The sequence below is a fragment of the Rhinolophus ferrumequinum genome, chromosome 21 (genome assembly GCF_004115265.2).
Source record: "Rhinolophus ferrumequinum isolate MPI-CBG mRhiFer1 chromosome 21, mRhiFer1_v1.p, whole genome shotgun sequence".
NCBI lineage: Eukaryota > Metazoa > Chordata > Mammalia > Chiroptera > Rhinolophidae > Rhinolophus > Rhinolophus ferrumequinum.
In genome coordinates this window covers 43,534,259-43,556,392 of record NC_046304.1, presented here as the reverse complement: position 1 = coordinate 43,556,392, position 22,134 = coordinate 43,534,259, and the positions used below count along the sequence as shown (strand labels likewise).

General features: G+C 36.8%; 1 protein-coding gene across 1 annotated transcript; it reads right to left on the bottom strand.

Annotated features, from left to right (window-relative positions):
* Positions 1 to 240: 240 nt before the first annotated feature.
* PSMD12 (proteasome 26S subunit, non-ATPase 12) lies at positions 241 to 21,495 on the bottom strand. Its single transcript, XM_033091078.1, has 11 exons — positions 21,298 to 21,495; positions 14,073 to 14,132; positions 13,858 to 13,986; positions 10,483 to 10,590; positions 9,030 to 9,134; positions 6,053 to 6,202; positions 5,826 to 5,960; positions 5,062 to 5,174; positions 3,630 to 3,804; positions 1,669 to 1,746; positions 241 to 808 (listed from the first exon to the last, which is right to left on the bottom strand). The coding sequence occupies exons 1-11, from the start codon at positions 21,403 to 21,405 to the stop codon at positions 599 to 601; spliced, it is 1,371 nt and encodes a 456-aa protein (XP_032946969.1). The 5' UTR covers positions 21,406 to 21,495; the 3' UTR covers positions 241 to 598.
* Between the last annotated feature and the right edge of the window lie 639 nt (positions 21,496 to 22,134).

Here is a 22,134-nt window from a genome sequence, read left to right as displayed (position 1 = left end):
ACTCAAAAAATATAAAAAGTCTATAGCCTACCAGATAGCTCTACACCCTCAGTCTAGAGACTTTCTGCCACAATACTAAAACACAAATTCTTCACAGATCACAACTCTATCCCAAATGTTCTTTTTTATGTTACTTTTCAAATTCTACAAAATAATTCATAGCTTTACAACAGAACTTATTTAAAAAACACTTAAATCACTACCCCGTAAAATGTTCAGAAACACAGGTAACCATAGAAAATAAACGTGCATATACTGCTTTTATTTAATTATGGTTGTTAGCCGAATGAAAACAAATAATAGCTAAAAAGTTTTCAAATCATAGAAAAATATTTGGGTAAGTTATGACACAATTTTTTGAGTACTCAGACAATAAAAATGTATTTTTGTACCAACTGCAAACGCAAAGTTAACAATAAAATCAGGGAGCTGAAAGGTTGATAGTTACCCCAAACATATTCACTATCTTTTAAATTTTAGACAAAGGAGCTGAGAATAGGAAAAACAACAACCCCAACATATACACCATAACAGTCTTTTTTTTTTTAAATGACTTCCAATTTTAACTTTTCTAAAAGCATTAAGGGCATCGAGACCTTTATTGTAGATTATGTATCATCTCCTCTTTAGCTATGAGGTGTGTAGTTTTGTTAACTAGAGACATCAATGAGTTCAGTTTCTGAGACCAGTCATTTAATAAATTATTTGGATCCTTGGGTCTCTGGAAGTTGATAATTCCTGCCAACCTGTCTACTTTAGCAAAGATGGTCTTGTTAACTACTAGATTCGAGAGAAAAGCCTCTGACTCCTGCAAGAGAGAAAGACAAATTGGATTAAGACCGGGTAATTATAGACAATAAACAATGTCTAAGGAAAGCACTTTCTAAACTCTTCACCCAAGAACATGCAGGATTGGGCGGCTGGTTTGCTCACTGGTTAGAGCGCAGTGCTCATAACACCAAGGTTGCTGGTTTGATTCCCACATGGGCCAGTGAGCTGCCCACCCCCACACTAGATTGAAAACGACTTGATATGGAGCTGATGGGGCCTGGAAAAACACAGTTCCCCAGTATTCCACAATAATAATAATAATAAACGTGCAGGGCTACAATTCATTATTAATGTTAGCAACTGATTTCCTATAATAATGGACTTAGTTGACCGAGAGTCTAGGGAATGAAGTGACTCTGTCACTCAGAGTCAGGGCTGAGTCTGACCTGCCTCCCTGCAAAGGTAACCCCACTGGTGCTGGGAAAGAGCCTACCGTCAAGAACAACTTGATCTACTCTGTTCTACAATGCTTCCTCCTGAAAGGCACGTCGTGGGACCTTTTCAGGTGAACTGCAGTCAAGTCTCCTTCACAGCTCTTATTTTTACCATTCATTCACTTTTGGGAACCTAGGCAGATTTATTATAGACTATATACCTTGGACTTCAAATTAATCAATGGAAAACTAACATATTTAAGTGAAGATTTTAACTAATATAAATATTATTAATGTAACTATAAACCAATATTCAGGCTATTTTTCAATACTTAAGATAGCTTGGGGAAACTATAACCTAAGCTTAAAATTAAACAATAAAACAAAATTGATTTTCTCACTTGATTTTTATAAGTTGATTGATATTGAAAATGAATGGCTACAAATAACGTTTACTACTTACATCAACAGATAGATCCAGAAGTTGTGCCATCCTCTTCATTGTTATCCTCGTGTAATACTTGGCCATTATTCTAATATTCTGGGGAGAGGAGAGAGGGCAGGGAGGACACACAATAGTTGTCACTAAAGCTAAAGGTCCATTTGTTTTCATATCCAAATAAGTTTAGTTAAATTGTCAGACTCAGAGCTTTCATTTTTTCTATAACCCACCACTGGAAGAATGCTAGTTCTAAACTTCAGTAACAAAACTAAATATTTAGATATTTTGGTTTCTGCAGTTATTTGTAAGTTATTCTGAGTAGTCTCCACAACTCTTTTAAAATATATATAGTCAAAATACAGGCGTATCTTACATAAATTAGTGATTTAAAAATATACCTGTGCTAAAAATTTTTGCTAAATGCACGAATCTAAGGTTAAGCTTTTCTAATTATGACACAAATGTTTAAAAGGTTGAAATTTTAAAAAATTGGGATCTCAAAACATCACCTTACTACCATTATAATTACATCAAGATAACTAGAAATTAAATTCCCTAATTTTCACTGGAAAGGGTTCTAAAGATAGACTCCTCTTTATTATTCTTGTTATTAACAGAGTAGCACTCACAAGAAAACATGGAGGACAGTGGGGAGAAAAGTGAACTCATCTTTGAAGAAGCTGCACCTCCTTCCATCTCTGTCAGGGTCGATGGCAACACCAACCTCTCAGGAAGCATGAGAATCATTCTAGACCCCACCTTTTCCTTTATCCTTAAATTTAATCAGTGACCAAATTCTACGGATTTTCTGCCTTAAGATAATTCCATTCTGTCCATTCCTCTTCGGTACCTTGGCTAGTGCCTTAATTCAAACTCATATAGCCCCTCACTGAACTAGTCTTCTCGTCTTGTTTCTCTGTCCAAATCTACTCTCCAAGGACTTACTCTCAGAGGAGTCTTTGTAAAACACAAACCTAGTTATTATCCTCTGAGTTGGGAAGTTTTCACTACTGGGTGCAAACTTTGTTATGATCCAGACCCTTTCTACAACTTCAACTTCCTTTCTCACTGAGCCCTTCCTTTTCTTGGAGGTCCCCAAGTTCCCCTGCTGGTTTGTGCCTCTGTGCCCTTGCTCAGATGATCCTGTCTGCCTCAAGGGACTGCTCTCCTTTGTCTCCCTGTTAACTGTACTCTTCTTACAAATCTTACCTCCCACATCAATTCCTACGAATCTAGGCTGACCATTCTTCCAGGTAGAACCAATCAATTCCCTCTTTATGCTCCCCTCTACTCTCTATATACTTGTACTGCAATATTTTTATTTATAAATGCATCTTCCTTATGGCTTATTTTTAAGCTTTTGTAAGGTAGTGACCATGTGCCAGCACTTTGTACAGTGTCTGGCACATAGAAGGCTCACAACAAATGTGTTTGTTGTGTGAATGAATGTTGACATAATTCAATTTGTAGTGACACCAAGAAGATCAAAAGTTTAAGACATGTTACCCATTTCCAAAACTACCAAGTGAGAATCATACAGAAAACTCATCCCTATCCATCCATCCATCCATCCATCCATCCATCCATCCATCCACCCATCCCTCTCTCCCTCCCTCACATTCTTAAGACATTCTTTCTGGTTTATACGCTATGAAATTTTGGATTCTTGAGAGGTCCTCTCAAAATAAAGCATACTAACACATAGTTATCTTTTCTGAAAAAGCCAAAAATGTGGGGTGGGGAGGAAGACAAGAAGGACGTGATAAATTTTGATGTGCTTTGGGAAATACACAATAAACATCTGAACAACAAACTTACATCACTACCACACTGGGCATAGGAAAAAACCCACAACTGTAAAGTGAAGAATTAAAGACATAACATCCAAAAAAATTTGATTATCAAACTTAAAAAATAAGTTAATGCTCAAATTTGCCAAACTTTACTTCTAAATTGTCATCTCTACCATGCCAGATTCTTACATGTTCAACAACTCTGTTCTTCAAGTCTTTCCACCTTTTTTCACCTTCTTCTGTGTAACCAAAAACATCAGTTGCAGGACTCTCAAGAGAACCTTTTCTTAATTCCATTCCATAGTCTTCAACGAGTGTGGACCAACGCATCAACTCCATTGTGGTAAAAAGCTTTAAAAGATCCCTGTAAATTGTATAGAACTTAATATTCCCAATCTGTAAAATCACTTTCATCTAATATAATGGCAAGTTTTAAATATCAATAAAGACTGGTTTTTATAAATTTTTATTCGTAGAACAAGAACCAAGTTAATTATTGTTACCAATTTTATTACCATTTTTTCCCCACAGTAATTCTGAATAGGGCATTTCCAAACTTAACATTCTGCTCTGTCCTACAATGTATTTGCCAATCTCTGGACTAATTACTGTAAACTTGAATGAAACAGATATAAGACAAATAGCTTAAAAAAATAGCTTTTCGGCTGGGACCACGATCTTCCAGTAATTCGCCAAAAAGACCAACACTAAGGGGACAAGAAGAGGCACTGCTGTACGTCCTCTAGGCCTTTGGCCACACACACATGAATCTATAAGAAAGGTGGTATTGTAGACATCAAGGGAATGGGCACCGTTCAAAAGGAATGGCCCATGAATGTTACCATGGCAAAACTGGAAGGGTCTACAGTGTTATCCAGGATGTGGCTGGCATTGTTGTAAACAAGTAAGTTAAGGGCAAGATTCTTGCCAAGAGAATTAATGTACATATTGAGCATATTAAGAGCTCTAAGAGCGAAGATGGCTTCCTGAAACATGTGAAGGAAAATGATCAAAAAACGAAGCCAAAGAGAAAGGTACCTGGATTCAACTGAAACGCCAGCCTGCCCCACCCAGGAAGCCACCCTTTGTGAGAACCCTGAGCTGCTAGAACTCATTTCCTATGAATTCATGGCATGATAAGTGTAAAAAAATAAAAGATCTCGGTACTGTTAAAAATACTTCTCTTAATTGAATAGAAATGTGGTATCTCCTCCCCCAAATAAATATTTAAAGAAAAAAATAAATAAAAGCCCACTGTGCTTATGATGAAGTGTATGTCTGTTTTATATAATAGATATTCAGAAGTATGTACTTCTGAAAATCACAAAGCCCCAAACTATCAACGATAAAACTTTATCAAATGGTTAATTAACCAAAAGCTGCTAAAATTGCTTGAAATAAAACTTCTACTTGATAAGTGACTTAAAATATGTGTAATAATCTCATTACATTAATTTCTAATGCAGTACGAAAATACATTTCACCACTTTATTATCTCTAGTTTTATTCTCTAATACAATCTATCAGCAACAAACTAAGAAGACTATATTTAGGTTAACCAATTTTCCTTCAAAATGGTGCTTCTACTAAGATATACTAAACTAATTATAAAAGTACTTACTTATATTTAGGAATTTCTTCTAACTTCTTGTCACCACTTATTCGGTGAACCAAGTCTGATTGTTCATTATCAAAAGGAGCCAAGATAACATAGAGGACAACACTTTTCAGAGCCTAAAAAAGTTGTACAACACAACAGATTATATATAAGATTGGAAACAAAATGGAAACTTTGGCAAGAACTGAAAAATCATGGAATAATTGAATATATTCATTTTTAATATTGTACTCAAAAATCTTTGAGGGAAAATTTTTTTTACCAGGTTGCTCTTTACATAGTGTCTTTCAGTAATATTAATACTTAGTTTTCATAAAATTATTACAGTAAATCTTTGCTAATCTGAATTACTACCTACACTGACATTTTTTAACAAACAAATTTATAAAAGAAAAAGTTCTTATAAAAAGTCAACAGCATAAATGTGGAATACACATATTCCACAGCTTATACATATATAATACGCTGTTTAAAATAATTTTTGTAAAATAATTTTCCAAAGTAATGTTAGGTCTTTATCTGTAACCTTTGTTAGGTGACCTGCTATACATATTTTAAATAGTAAGCCTACATTTCTTCCAATGTGGTAATTTGCAGTATTATCACAATTCGTCTGAATCAGGATAAACTGAATTATCAACACACTGAATACAAAGCAGCATCATAAAATTGCACAGAATTACTGATGTTCAAATTATTTCAAAAAGAAAAAATGCAAATTGTTCCAAATAAGCATCAATGTCAAGTGAAAGAATATATATTCCTACCTGTTGCCACTTTTCACTTTCTGCCTGTATACAGGGAGTATCATATATTGCTCTGTAGTGTTTACAAATAGACAAATAGGAACCCTCATGTTGATCCAGCTGAATCATTAAGTTATAGTATTTCAACTTTAATTTCTGGAAAAAAATTGACAAAATAAATTGGTGTTTATGAGGTTTTCCCCCAAAAAACACTTTTAAAGTAAATTTATAGTAAGAGATATGCTTACCTCTGTGTTTTCTTCCTGGAAAAATTTGGTGTTAATTTTCTTGCTGATGATCTGTGTACGAATGTAATCCTTCACAGCTAGGCAGAGCCTCATTTGCTCTAAGATAAACTCCACTCGCTCTTTCTTTTCCATTGACCCATAGGTTTCCACCTACCAGAGTAAATTAGTTTATAATATTTTTAAGTTGCAACAAAACTAAATACACATTAGAATATTCACCCTTGATAAACAACTTTCATGCATACTGGGAGAATGCTGATAAAGACAGAAAAAGCTAGCTTCCTCCAAGAAATTATAATTAAACAAATTATTATACAGTAAAATGGATTTTTTCTTTCAGGGTAAGTTCTATGAATTTTAACATATTTTATAGATTTGTGTAACCACCATCACAATCAAGATATAATAGCTATATCATCACAAAAATCTCCCTTATTCTACTCCTTACAGCCACATGCCTCCCTCATTCATAACCCAACAAGCAACAATCTATTCTATGTCACTACAGATGTGTCTTTTCAAAAATGTCAAACATACAACATGGATGGACATAGAGGGTATTATGCTCAGTGAAATAAGCCAGACTGAGAAAGACAAATACTCTATCACCTATATGTGGAATATAAAGAACAAAATAAATGAACAAAAAAAACCAGAAACAGATTCATAGATACATAGAGCAAAGTGATGGTTGTCAGAAGGGAGGGGATTGAGAAGCCTGGTGAAAAAGGTGGAGTGAAGAAGTACAAATTGCTACTTACAAAATAGTCTGGGGATGTAAAGTAAAGCATAGGGAACATGCCAATAATGTTGCAACAACAATATATATATAGTGCCAGGTAGGTACTAGACTAATCAGGGGGATCACTGCATAAATTATGTAAATGTCTAACTACTATGCTGTACACCTGAAACTAATATAATACTGTCAACTGGAACTGGAAAAAAAAAGAATTCCAACATAGTATGTAACCTTTTGAGACTGTCTTTGCTCACTCAGCATAATGCTTTGAAATAGTAAGACTCATTCAAGTTGTGTATATTAATAATTCATTCCTTTTTATTGCTAAGTAGTATTCCTCTGTACGGAGGAAGCACAGTTTATCCATTTATGTGTTGAAGACTACCTGGACTGATTTCATCTTCTGCGTATCATAAATAAAGCTACTACTGTGTTTCCCCAAAAATAAGACCTAGCCAGACCATCAGCTCTAATGCGTCTTTTGGAGCAAAAATTAATATATTATATTAAATTAAATATTAAAATATTATATTAAAATAAGACCAGGTCTTATATAACATAATATGATATATGATACATGATATATAAGACTGGATCTTATATTATACACCTGACTCTTTATATAATTGAGATTAATTTTTTTGGCAAGAATATTTCATAGGCAATGTTGAATTATGAGCATATAATCATCATAGTTGAAAAACAGTTGAAGGCAGACGTATGGAGACAATAAAAAGATCAGTGGTTGCGAGGCAGTTGGGAGAGGGAAAGACAAATAGGCAGAGCACAGATGATTTTTAAGGCAGTGCGGCTACTCTGTATGATACTACAATGGTGGACACATGTCATGGTACATTTGTCCAAACCCACAGAATGTATACCACTAAGAGTGAACCTTACTGTAAACTAGGGACTTTGGGTGATAATGATGTTACAATATAGGTTCATCTATTGTAACTAATGTACCACTCTGGTGCAGCATGTTGATAGTGGAGGAGGGTGACAGTGTGTGGGGGCAGAGGGCACATGAGGACTCTGCACTTTCCATTCAATTTTGCTGTGAACCTAAAACTGCTCTAAAAAACCCAAAATTAAATATTTTAATTAAAAAGAAAAAAAAAAAAAGAGTTTGAAGCCAATCAGAACTAGTATGAATCCAAATTCGACCACTGCATAGTAACAAGTTTAGGCAAGTTACTTAACTTTTTTGAGTCTCAGTTTCCCTGGTTGAGAAATGGGCATAAAAATAGTGTTGTGTGCGAACATTGAATAAGATAAAGTATATTCAGAACATAAGACATAGTTTAAAAAAAAAAAACAGGACGGCCAGTTGACTCAGTTGGTTAGAGCGCAGTGCTCTTAACACCAAGAATGCCAGTTCGAATCCCACATGGGCCAGTGAGCTGTGCCCTCCACAACCAGATTGAGAACAATGTCTTGACTTGGAGCTGAGCTGAAACCCCCACAACTAGATTGAAAATGACGACGTGACTTGGACCTGATGGGTCCTGGAAAAACACACTCTTCCCCAATTTAAAAAACAAACAAACAAACAAACAATGATAATGCACAGCATATAAGAGCCTTCTAGTATTATTTTTTCCTTTCCTTTAGCTAACATGGATAACGTACATGGTTGAAAAGTTAGAAAAATCAATTTAACTTAATGGGAAGCCCTTGATGGGCTAAAATTATTAGCCAAATTTTGAGCACAGTTCAGGTACATTTTTCTGATGAGAGAATCTATGTGGTTTTTCTCAGATTTCTTTAGCTCTTTGTTGTCTCATTTTAAGATCTCTTAAAAATTGTCCTGAAACATGGCAAATTATGATGCAATTTTTTTTGTTAAACCATCTATCTAAAAGTCATTAAGATATGACCACTGCTCAAATAATCATTAAGAACAAAGCCAACGATTAATAGCAAATTCCTAAGGCATAAGTACATAGCACATGAGTTACTGATTTTATTTAAATTCGAAATTGAATGCAAATAAATAACAAGTGCAGTATCAAGATTAATTTGTTGATCCTAATTTTTCTTCAAAACTTCTTTAGCTGTTACATTTATTTGGGACCATAATTACCCTATTTCCAGCTACCTGAATAACCTCATACTCTATTGAACTCACTCTTAATCTTGGTGATTTAGAAAAAAGTTTTAAGGTGCCAAAACAAGCTATTCCCGCTAATATTAAGACTAAAATTGTACGCTCTCTGAAATGTAGCATCTTACCTGTAGCTCTTGTAAAATGGAGGCTGCCTCTTTGACGTCACCACTTTGCTCTTTGATGGTTGCTAATGTCTTAGTCAGTCGAGCACGCTCAATTTCAACATAAATCTACAAATACGAGAAGCTTATTTTTATCAAAATTCTTACCGAAATACGTTAAAATTTAAAGACAGAACTGCACTATTATTCAAACTAGGTATAAGAGTATTTCTCCTGGAGTTATGTGCACTTTATCCCCCACATACAAACAGAGCTGTGTGACATTTTATACTTCACAATCACATTATTTTTAAGAAAATGTCTCTATGAAACTTTACCTGTATTTTGCAGCTTTGAGAATTGAAATATGAAATCACTGTGTTTAACACTAACAGGACCACATGGCACAGAAAATGGAAAGTGACTTTATAAGAATTATTTGAAGAACAACACACTTTACAAAGAGCATATGCCGTCAAATAGCTACAATTCAACCAATACTAATTTTGATTGATCTTTAAGTACAAGGCTACTTTCTTTGAAAATATCTGGTCTTGCTAAGTATTAAAGTTTCTAGCATTGTTGTAGTTACATGTACTATTAGTGGATTTATAATTTCCAACAGATTAGATACTAAAAATATAACTACATAAAGCCTAGCGAGCTAAGTTTCATGCTCAGGCTTACTTACCTGTTTAGCTTTTGCTCTGCAGCTCCCTTTTCCCCACTCCACCCCAAAACCTTAATCTCCAATAATAAACTACTTGCAGTTTCCTAAATGTACTATGTTTTTCTTACTTTGATATCTTTATATATAATTTCCCCTATGTCTAAAATGCCCTTCCTTCTCCCTACCTTCAGCCCTATAGAATTTCCATTCATTCTTAAAAAGCCAACTCAGCCATCACCAACTCTTTGAGGCACCTTAACCAGTCAGTCCCTACTTCCGTGCTATAGGGAGCTAAAGGCACACACAACACAGCAACGATATCTATGACTGATCTTTGAGGTAAAGATGAATGTCTTGCTTATTTTGGACCTAGCACAATACAAATACTCAGTAACATTTACTGAATTGACAGTTAAAGAGACAAAAAGTTAAATATAAGCTAAGTTTTGGTTTCAAACCACAAAAATTTATCTAGAAAGAAACATAGCTACCATAGTCACCATTTCATACTTGCCCTTTTTAGAGAAACATGACATTGCAGGGAGGGAGCATCAAAAGAAATACAAATAATTTATGGAAAGACAGTGAAATTTTGAAAACTAATCTTACAATGCAAATACTCTAGTAATTTAAGCACTAGCGTGAAAACTTAGCTATCCCAAACATAGATTTTTCAAACAGATGTAGGTTAGGGTAAACAATTAACCTTATTTTACATACTAATATAAAATGTCTAAATATGTAAGTATCTCTGACTACAGGTAAGAAAGCACTTAACACTATGAATTATGCCAATAGACAACTCACCTTTCCTTCTGTAACCATTCGTAGAGTATCAATTAATCGAAGTTTGATTGGAAGGTCTGTGATTTCCTCAACATAAGTACAGCATTGTTGAACCATTTTTGCAACAGCCTAAAATAACAGAAACCATTCATAAGTAAAGTAAAATTCATTTCTCAGCCAGGAAAAGAAAGTATGTTATTGATGGACATGCTATAGTCAAATGTGGTATTCCCAAGTAACTACACGCTGAAACACTTATAATAGAACATCAAAGAACATTAACATCTCCCTGATGGCCGAGAAGTACTGACTACCCAGTAACAAATTCATAAAGGTAAGGAAACCCTCAAGTGCAAAGACTGTACACCTCCCCAGCACAACTGGTGAACCGATTACGCAAAAGGAAAGGTAGAAGAGGCATGTCTAGTAATGTCTATTAAAAGGCTTGCTAGCTAGCTTTTTTGTAGCCAAGCAGAAAGACATGGAAGAAATGGCAACAAACTAAAGGTTTAAAAAAACAAGAAAGAGAAAAGCTGAGTTCAAAAATGGCTGTGGGAAGAGTACAGCAATGACCAGCAGATATTGTGACTGAAGAAAAAAAGTCAGTGGCAGAAGATGGTACAGCAGTTCCATCATCTGGTGCGGAGGGGAGCCAGTCACCCATACTCATCTCATTAAACGTGACACAGAAAAGCACGTCCAGTTTCCTCACAGGTATCAGGAGGTTGGATTGCATTTCCTCCAGCTCTAACATTCTGTGATCTAGGTCAGGGGTCAGCAAACCTTCTCTGTACATTTTTGTTGATATTTACAGAGTAAACATTTGAGACTTTGTGGGTCATAGGGTCTCCGTCTACCTTTGTGACTCCAAAGCTGCCACAGACAGTGCGTTCCAAAACCTTATTTACAAAGGTGGCAGGTGAGTTCTGGTCCATGGCCCACAGTTTGCCAATTCCTAATCTAGATTCCAAAGAGCATATCATAATCATTGATAATAATATTAATTAGGACTCTTTGTCATCAAGAAAATGCTAAATTATATTAATATTATTTTATGATAGAAAAATAAACAGAATATCTTGCTGTCAATTATACCGCAATAAAACTGAAAAAAATCCCATGGTATATCTTGCAAAAACATTTAATGTTCATGTAGCCCAAGTTAGACTTTTAATTATCTGAAAATTCTGCTGCTCAGAGACCCAAGGGTTGCAGAAAGCAAGGTTTTATTGTAAAGTATAACTCTTTCAAGAAGTGCAAGGCTCTGGGACACCTAGTATCTCACAAAACATATGATCCCTCTAAAACTAATTTTAATAATGATTTCTAGAAGGGAATACAACTTGGTAATTCTACTGTGCAAAAATACATGAACAGAAATCAGATGTGGTAAAGCAAAGACAAAACAATCAAGATTCTAATGATAACTGAACACTATAAGTCACTGGGGAAGTTAGGGTAGAGTGAGGCTTACGCCCTGTGCTCAAGTGACAGACAGTGAATTGAAACCATTAAGCAATTTAAAAAAGGTTATTTTAAGAAACATTACTTTCTAATTTCTAAGTCTTACTTTTCTTCCTAAAAAGGAAAAGTTTTAGATAAAAAGTAATTACGAGAAAAGGAAAGAGACAATTTTGAGTCCCTAGGCACCTTCCACAGCTATGAAGACATGTTATAGCAAAAAGAGCCGTCTTGGTTCCAGTTCTGGTTATGTCACCTGACAGCTGGGAGACTGACACAAACTCTTCTTTCTCCAAGTCTTCCATAATAAACCTAATCAAAAACTTTCTTCTTCTCCTCCTCCTCCTCCTCCTCCTTTCACATCTCTTAGTACCTTTCACTATTGTATGTCACTTACTATTTATTGCTACACATGCACACATGTGTATGTGTCCAAGTAATTTTTTAAAATCAATCCTAGGACTCTTGTTAAAGATGTACTGTGATTACTTGTGATTTATATTCTGTACTAAACTATAGGTTACTCGCACGTTTCTTCACATTCCAACAGCCTCATATATAAACTTCAGTTTCTCCAACAGAAAAGTAACAGTTAAACAGTCCCTTCTAATAGCTCTGAAATGTTATGACACTTTGAAATCAAATTTGTATTTGAGGATACATGCTTTGAACTATATTAATACTATATAAAACACATATTTTTGTTTAGTTTAAGCCAGTTTGCCCCAAAATTTCTAATTAAGTAAACCTTTTAAAATTGTCCCATACAAACCAAGTCTCTTAGTAAATCAGAGGAAGATGATGGTTTATCTATATTGGTCTTTCAATCACTCTGTGATGGTTTCTCAAACCATAGCACTGAGTACCAAAAGGCATATTTAAGTCAATTTTACATTCACATGTACTAATTGCCTGAATTAAATCTATGTTAATTTTTAACACTGAATTTTTATGCACATAAGTTTATCTAAAAAAAGAAAAACAATTACAATAACTTTGCTTTTTGGCAAAAAAATAATTTAACTCACTAAGCTCACTCTAGCAGCTGACTAATAAAATAAGGGATTTGGACCCTATTATATAGGGAAGAACCCTATTATTTCTGTTTTTGGTTCCACTACTACCCTATTTTACAATGTCATTTACCTTTATCATTTGAAAGCAAAAAACAAAAACCCAGGAACTACTCAGGGAACAGCATTTTAAAGATGAAATGTAAATGTAAAAAGTGGATTCTACTTCTGCAGAGGACCATTTAAATATATCTCAAACAGAACAGGGAAGTAGTGAAGAAAATTCAGCTCCACAAAAACACCCAAAGAGAAAATACATAATCTTTAAACAAAACAAGTGGTCAAAATATCTGAAATGGCCTCAAAAATAAGTTTAATATTAAATGTTTAATAAAAGACATGATTAAGTAAGTTACAGATTATCAACTTAGTGGATTATAACACAATCATTTAAAATAAACACGAAGATATGGAGCAACATGGAAATAGAACTCTCACTACAATTTTATAAAAATATGAAAATATATAGACTAGAAGAAAAAAACAAAAATGAAAGCAGTTGAGAATATGGACAGAATTTCTGAACTCTCTAAACTGTTATGTTGATTTAACAGATTTAAAACTGATTCAGGGGTGGCCAGATGGCTCAGTTGGTTAGAACGTGAGCTCTCAACAAGGTTGCTGGTTCAAATCCCACATGGGATGGTGGGCTGCATCCCTTGCCACTAAAGATTGAAAACAGCGACTAGACTTGGAGCTGAGCTGTGCCCTCCACAACCAGATTGAAGGACAACAACTTGGAGCTGATGGGCCCTAGAGAAACACACTATTCCCCAACAAAATTTTTTTAAAAGATCAAAAAAAAAAAAAAACTGATTCAGAGAAAGATATTCTAAAAGTGCTTTTAGAAAACTGAACTTACTTGCTTCAACTGACTCCGTCTTTTTGACAAAAGCATGATATTTTCATTAAGTAAATCCCATTCTTTAGCCTCATAGCACATCTTCACTACTGCAACTAAGATACGGGATGTAGACACCATATCAGAAGCCTGTAAAATGAAAATAGATTAAAAGTTAATGGAACCATATTAAATGAAATTATTGGTAACTGCAGTTTTCACTGTAATCTACTCACAGTTCGGGTCTGTTTTTCCAAAGAGAGTAGGGTTTCAATGACTTCTTGAAGTCTTCCTTCCTAACACAAAAGATTAAAATGAACAATGAAAACATCACCACCAACACATAACCAAATAAACAGTCTAAAATGAGACATTACTGACACAGAAAAGAAAAAAAAAAATCAATGGCCTATTTGAGGAATAGGACCACCCCCATAACAACGTTTGCATTTTTCATAACAGTGCTTGCTTCTCCAGTGGATTAGATAAGCCAGTGATTTCCAACTTGGGGCCTACATGCTGTTTTTAACATTTCAAAATACCTAAAGGAAACTGAATATGGAACAATGATTTAACATCTGAGAAAAACATCAAGTCTTTGTTTTGGATTCTAATTTATCAAGTGTGGTAACACCTGTTTATCTTGTTTTAAACAGACTCCTAACTGGCAGTCACGTGTCTCTAAAGAATAAAAATGAGGGGCCGGCCCGGCGGCTCAGATGGTTGCAGCGCCATGCTCCTAACCCCGAGGTCGCTGGCTCAATTCCCACATGGGCCAGTGAGCTGCATGCACCTTCTACAGCTAAGATTGTGAACAGCTCTTCCTGGAGCTGGGCAGCCGTGAGCAGCCGGAGGTTGGCATGTGCTGCCGTGGGCTACCATGTGCCACCATGAGTGGCTGGTGGCTAGCGAGAGCTGCCGTGAGGCCGACTGACAACTGGCAACCGACTGCCTCAGCCAGGGGGGAGCGTAAGGCTCATAATACCAGCATGGGCCAGGGAGCTGTGTCCTACACAACTAGACTGAGAAACAACGGCTTGAACCGGAGTGGGGGGAGGGTGGCGGAAGAAGGGGGGGGGAAAGAATAAAAATGGGAAAATCATTTCTTTATAAATTCATCATAACATATTCTAAATGAAGTTTTGAGGAGAAATAAAAAGGATATTTGATGGTAAAAAGAAAGGAAACACTGTTTTTTTTCAATGACTTTAAAAATAAATAATGGTGCTTAAAAGAAATGAAGACCACCTAACGATACCCACCCGTGCTATACCACAAGTCATGCTCTTAAGCAGATACTGAGCCAAATGAAATACACCCCTTTTTGTCTACTGATAATAATTTCTACCTCATATGCAAAAACAAAACCTTCTCCCTGGGAATATTAAGGAATGGGAATAACAAAATTCAAATAATATAAACCTAAATGATAATACACCAAGACTAAAATAAGCCATCCTATTAGGAACCACAAACTTTGATAAAAACAAAATCGAACCACAGCACAAAAATTGCATTTACAGTACTGGCATTAATAACAATGAATGAATTGAAAATGATGAGAATTTTATTTAGAAATTGTTTTTATAACCATAAAATGAAAAAAAAAATTTAATGACATTCATAGTGCACTCTTTTGCTGATGAGAGAAACTAATTAAACACCTTTGAATTAAGAGCACAAACAGGGTTTGGACTTTTCAAAATACTGTTTCCGTATTTTCCAAGATACTTTTAAACTATGAATTTTCAATGCATCATAGAATATGTACTGTAAAGCCACTGTTTGAACTTACTTAACTGAATCTGAAACACATGATTACTAATATTTTAACAATGTTTCCTATGCAAAGGGAAGTACCAGTTCTGAAAGCTCTATAGATGCATATATACAATAAATGCTGGCTAAATGACCATCAGAGGAAAAGAACAAAAAACAAACCTATAAATTCCCCAAAGTTAGAGGCTAATAAATCATAAAATATCAAAGAATCTTAGAATTGGAAAGACAGCTAGACATTATTTAGTCCAATAATCTGTACCTTAGAGAGTAAAAAAACTGAGGACCAAAGAGCACAGCCACAAAACCAACAGAACCTGAACCCAGAGCCCTTGCTTCCTGGTCCAATGTTTCCTTCACTAAACTAAAAACCATATTAGTTTAAATCGCACCTTTGCTTTGACCAAAATAATTGGTTATGGTTACTATTTGGCAACAAAAAAAAAGTAGTACAAAAGTAGTTAAAATGCAAAATAATTTGTTTACTCATGTTACCTCCTGTCACTTTTGCAATTACTATTAGTCACATGACTGATCAATAGAGGATAGTTTACTGTAAGTCATTCAAATTCTGAAGGATGGGGTTTAAAGAACTGAACCCACATCTGAAGGAATCATCCCCTGCTCTAAAGCTACGGTCTGTATGCAGGTATCAATGAAACATCAACTGTCAACTCAGAAAGGTGTTCTCAGACAATGCTCTCTAAAAGAGTAGTCCACTGACCACCTCTTTCTTAACACTCAAGCGCAGTGACTTTCTACTTTGCAATGACCCCAAACTCCGTTCTATTTGAATGTTTACTGTCTTTGTAATCTCACTAGAACGCATTCTGCAGGAGCAGGGACCGTGTCTATGCTGTTCACCATTGTATCACTAGCTCCCAGTCGGCACCTGGCCAGCACATAATGTTGCTTCTGGAGACATTATGGTACATCCCTTATACATACTGTGCTATAGTTATCCACGTGCACGTCTTGCCTCCTAAGTGGTCTCAGAGTTCCTTTGGGTCTGGACCTTGAATAATTAACTGCTGTTTCTCTTGCACCAACTTGTACATAGTACATATTGAAGAAATCGACATTGCCCTGGACTATTCAGTCCATCTTAATGGCTTACAATTTCTGTTTCTTACGGTTTCAGTAAGTAGGATATGACAATTACATGGCTGACAATTCAGTGCTATTTGAGGGACACAACCATCAACTTCATTACATACAACTCCAATTCTCTAATCATCCCACTTTTTTCTCCCAATCTTCCATGTTCAAGCTTATAGTTAAATATCTTCCTCCTTCCTTTCCTATCTACTCATAGTTCGTGAAATTCTACCTCCTCAATGCTGCCTTTCAAGATGGCCAGAGCTATCAAAACCAACTTGTTACAACATGTGCCTTTTATGACTCATTTTTCTCATTAAAATAATCCTTGTAAATGAGATAATCGACCGAGGAGTTTAACATCAATACATACTGAGGATCTAAGTTCTGTTTGTCTATGACATTTAACTCCTAAATGGACCTAATCTTTTAATGATTTGTTAAGTTAAATATCCTAAACAAGTAAGGAAAAGCCAATACAAAGTTACTACAAATAGTTGAAATTTAATGCCAATCTAATACTTTTAAATGACCCATTTCTTAAAGGAGTCTTTTGTCCAAGCTACGAACAATCAGTAAAATGTTTTACATTTCACTTTATTTTTAATACTAACCTTGAGAAGAGGCTTCAGGTAACCAAATTAAATGAAAAAACATTAAGGGGAAAGAGAACCAAAGGATATATTCAATTTAAGAATGTAAGAAGTTCCCAAATAACCATGTGCCGAGTATACCATAATCAAAAAGAAAGGGGAAATCTGTGTATTAAGAGCGGTTAAATACTACAGCTTTACAGTTCAGAAAAGGCCTTCATTACCTTAATTTTTAATTCCCTGATACAAGGGTGAATAACCATTGTCAAGAACTAGTATCACTTTTATTATCTCACTAACCTGAGGTAGGGTCCTCAAATACCCATCACAGATGCAGTAGAGTGTAATGGTTAAAAAGTGCTTGTGTCTAAATCCCAGCTCTACCACAGTGTTACCTCGGGCAAGACACTTACCTCTCTGACCCTCAATTTTATCTTCAGTGAAATGAGAATAACAGTCTCTACATCACAGGGTTAGTATAAGGATTAAAGCAGTAACTATATGAAGGTGTGCCTGGAACATAGTATAAACATCGTCATCATCATAGCTAACATTATATAAAACTTACACAACAATAAACGTTGGTTATTATTTGCTAGGTGTTAGGACACAGAAGCAGACTTGTACGAGGTCACAACTGTAGGAAATTTGAATGGTCTAGATTTGGCAATTTTACCACTTCAGTCTGCCTTTTGGAGGCTTCTGCTATATGTGGTTTTCTCACCTGATATATTCTTATTAAGTCCCTATGCACATATAATTGTTAACTTCAAATGTCCTTCACATTAAGAACAACAAAAAGTGTCTTCAGGAAAGTAAACAGAGTGACAGTCCCTTAAAGAAGTCGCAGCATGTAGTAAAAAGAACACTATTCTGTTGCCAGGGGACCTGAGCTTGATGTGAATCTACTGTAAACCTTGGATAAACCGCTTAAGCTGCCTGAACCTTAGTTTTCTCACAAGTAAAATAAAAATAAAACTTTCTGGGCCGGCCCGGTGGCTCAGGCGGTTGGAGCTCCATGCTCTCAACCACAGGTTGCCGGTTCAACTCCCACAAGGGATGGTGGGCTGCGCCCCCTGCAACTAGCAACGGCAACTGGACCTGGAGCTGAGCTGCGCCCTCCACAACTAAGACTGAAAGGACAACAACTTGAAGCTGAACGGCACCCTCCACAACTAAGATTGAAAGGACAACAACTTGACTTGGAAAAAGTCCTGGAAGTACACACTGTTCCCCAATAAAGTCCTGTTCCCCTCCTCACCCCCCCAAAAAAAAGGCGGGAGAGAGAAAAGAAAGAAAAAAACTTAAAAAAATAAAACTTTCTTCAGTTTTATTGATGGGCTCAAAAAAAGAATGTATATTAAAGTGTTCCATACATTCCAATGTAGAAATGCAATGCTAAATGAGTATAGTCTTTGGCAGAATTTATGTTTGGCAGAATGGTTAGAAAATAATATAAAATGATGAATAAATAGCAAAACAGAGAAACATACCTTTAGAAAGTTAACTAGGTCTGTAAGACAAACATCTAATCTGAAAGTTAAAAACTGTGGGTCTGTATAAATAAAAAACACATAACCTTCCATCTCCCAGCCCTTTTCCCCTTCTGTCCCGTATTAAAAGCAAACCACACCTACACTTTATTTTGTTCAACTGGCACACTGGCTTAAAAAAAAAAAAATCAGAATACAATTGCCTTTAATTTTATTTAGTTTAAACAGGCCCAACATTCCCTGTTTTAAACATTTCTGTTCCATTTGACAACTAAAAAGGCATTTGGCATTTGAGTTGCCAATCTTTTCAACTGTCTTGAACATAACCAACATGTCCTAAATAAATGCCAGCAGTAGAACAACTGTAGCAGTGAAATACTTTTTTCTTACTGCCCTATAATCTATTTGAGGGCAAGATCTGTCTAATTATTTTTATACCCCCCCCCCCCAATGTCTAGCACTGACTAGGTCTTGCACACAGTAAGCTATCAGAAGAAATGAGTTAATGGGAAGATTTTTTTCTCCCAGGGCTCAGTTCTAGGAATAGTTGCACTTCTTGAAGCAAATGGTTTCTTCCTTATGGACACTATCATCCTATTAATTACAAAGTTGTGGTTCAGGGGCTGACTTTGGCTTGTAGGTATGTTTTATTTGGTCTACATGGTATTGGCTCAAATAGTATTTTAAAACAGTTTAGTGTCCAGTTTCTAAATATTGAGGCATATGAAAATCCATATTCTTGATTTCTCCCTCAAAATAGCAGAGTTTAAAAGGCTTGGCCTTCATTCTCAATTGGCAAAGAATAACCAGAGGTGAAGAGTTACTGCCCCCTTCCCTGGGCAGGTGTTCAGGGTTTCACCACATGTAGCTCACGAGGCAGAATAGCATGGTGTGAGCACAAGATCTAGAATCAGTCTGCCTGGGTTTGCATCCTGGTGCATCATTTCACTAGCTGTATGACCTTGGAGCATGTAACTCACCTTCTCTTAGCCCGTTGTCTCTAAAATAAGAATAATAATACCTATCGCATAGGATTAAGGTGAGGATCAAATGAGTCAATCCATGTAAGCACTCAGAAGAGTGCCTGGCACTGTAGGTATTTGAGTTTTCTAACCCTTATATAATTGATGATGTTTCTTTACACTAGACAGCTCAGAGATGAATTTATGGCTCCCCTCCATCAAGTGCACTAAACCTAAGAAAAACAGGTATATCAATTTCATCATCTTCGCCGATCCTTGTTTTTTTGTAAAGCCCCACTAAATTCTTTTTTGGGAAAAAGGGAAGCATTTCAAAAGGTTTCTAAGAACTAAACGTGAAGCATGACTTGATGGTCCTCCTATCCTCGAATTTACTACGCTTTAATGTATTTATGTAGTAAACTCCTTAGGGAGTTTACAACCGTAATAGTTAATGCATCCCAGGTGAATAAGCAATAAATGTCTGTGGCTGGAGACTGATCAAAGAATTTAAGGGGGCCTGAGAATAATCCTTAGCAACTGCCCCGATGGAGCTGATTCACCAACCACGCATACCCTAGTCAGGCAAACCAAGTTTTGAATCCCTCGTTCTACCTAGTACTAACTACCGTTGGGCATATAACTCTAAACCTTGGTTTCCTTATATGTAAAATGATACACGAAGTTGCTTGACACATAGTAGGGGGCATGACAAATGTTTGGATCAAGTAAAATTTCTATTCTGTGGGAGATGATAAGCAATTGGGCTAAATTACTGTTCACGACCTCCTCTAATTAGGTTATTCTACACTTTGGTGCCTATTTGTCTTTACTTCTGTAGTTCCTGCTACAGGACTGACTCCTCCCCAAACCAACCTCACTCATTCTTCAAGGCCCAACACAAACACTAGCTTCTCTGTAAAACCTTCCCTTATTCCACCAGTCAGAATGAACAGCTTCCTTCCCTATGTTTCAACCGCACTTTATTAACTTGTATGGACTCACCACCATGCACGACTTGCCTGATTCCTTAAGTACACGAGCTCCTCAAGGACAGGGATTCTGTGTTCATCACCTCATACTATCACTTTCCTGCCCCTTCTCGTGGCCAAATGCCAGGCACATCGCCGTGAACCATAAACGACTTGACATAAATTGATTCAGCAAGAGCAATAGACCCAAACTCTTCTGATCTAGCCCGAATGCTGAAGCGGCCGTAACCCTTGGGAATATACTAAAGTAAACGTTAAAGAGTATCCAAGGAAAAGCAAAAAGTACTATCGGGCCCCAATTCCTACGGGGTGAAATAATCATCTGTCCCGGGGAGAATTTGGAAAGCTGTACGCACCAACGTACCCCGCCTGCGGAGTCTCCCTGCTCAGGCCGACTTGGGGTGTCCTACTAAGGCAGGCTCAACCCAGGCTGGGCAGGCAATGGGGGGATGCGCGCTCCAGCCCTCAGGCCCCCTGAGGCCTAAGCAGGCTCCGCGCCGTGACTCAGCCCCTGGCGCCCGCCAACAGACAGCCGGCCTCCCCTCACCTTGGCCAGTTTCTCGCACTCGGGCAGACGCTGATCCACCGTGGCGCTGTAGTCCACCTCCATCTTGACGATGCGCCCATCAGCCCGCTCCGAGCCGCCGTCCGCCATGGTCCCTGCCTGAGTGTCCCTTGATGTCTCCCTGCTTCGGCCACCACTCGTCACCCACACCGGAAGCCGCCTGCGCACCCGCTCAGGCAGTGCGTCGGGAGGCCGCGCCAAGGACCCCACGAGGTCCCCTGCGCTGGACGCCAGTCAGGCAGCGCCACGGACAGTCCTGGGGGCGGGGCGGGGGGCGGGGCTCTCCCCTGTAGCCCCCGTCCGAGTTTGCCTTTGCTGACAGACTTTTCACCTAAAATTTGCGGTGAGAAAAACTTCTGTAATAAAATAAATAGTCCTTCCTCTATATTATTACTCCCCTGCTTTGAAATGTTATGATTTCTCAGAGCCGTGGGCAAGTAGCTTAACTTTCCTCAAATCTCGTTTTCTCCTATCTTTAGGAGCAGAAATAAACTCTAAAGAAAAAAGTTTAAGGTTTCACGTGGTTGAAAGTCTTGGTGGCTTAATCTGTGGGATCTCTGAAAGCTCATAAGCGAAGATACGGCAGCGGCTCAAGTAAAGTATTTTTGGTTCGTTTTCGTTTTTACTATAATACACTTACAGTTGGTGAGAAACATCTTTAAAAAGACATTTTATTCGCTTTTCTAATAGGACTCGTGTGAGCATCAAAAGAGATGACATATGCGAGACTATTTCTAAGGACTATACAAGTTTTCTTTATTATCATCCACACTACTAGGGTCCCTATAGAAAAAAAGCTTAGGATCCTTGAAAATGAAA

What these genes read in the sequence shown, in the direction of transcription:
- PSMD12 (XM_033091078.1), bottom strand. Translation starts at nt 21,405, where the DNA reads ATGGCGGACGGCGGCTCGGAGCGGGCTGATGGGCGCATCGTCAAGATG. An exon ending in CCATTTTACAAGAGCTACAG is followed by an intron (nt 6,203 to 9,029) that starts GTAAGATGCTAC and finishes TTACTCTGGTAG; the next exon opens with GTGGAAACCTATGGGTCAAT. An exon ending in AAAGTGAAAAGTGGCAACAG is followed by an intron (nt 5,175 to 5,825) that starts GTAGGAATATAT and finishes CAACTTTTTTAG; the next exon opens with GCTCTGAAAAGTGTTGTCCT.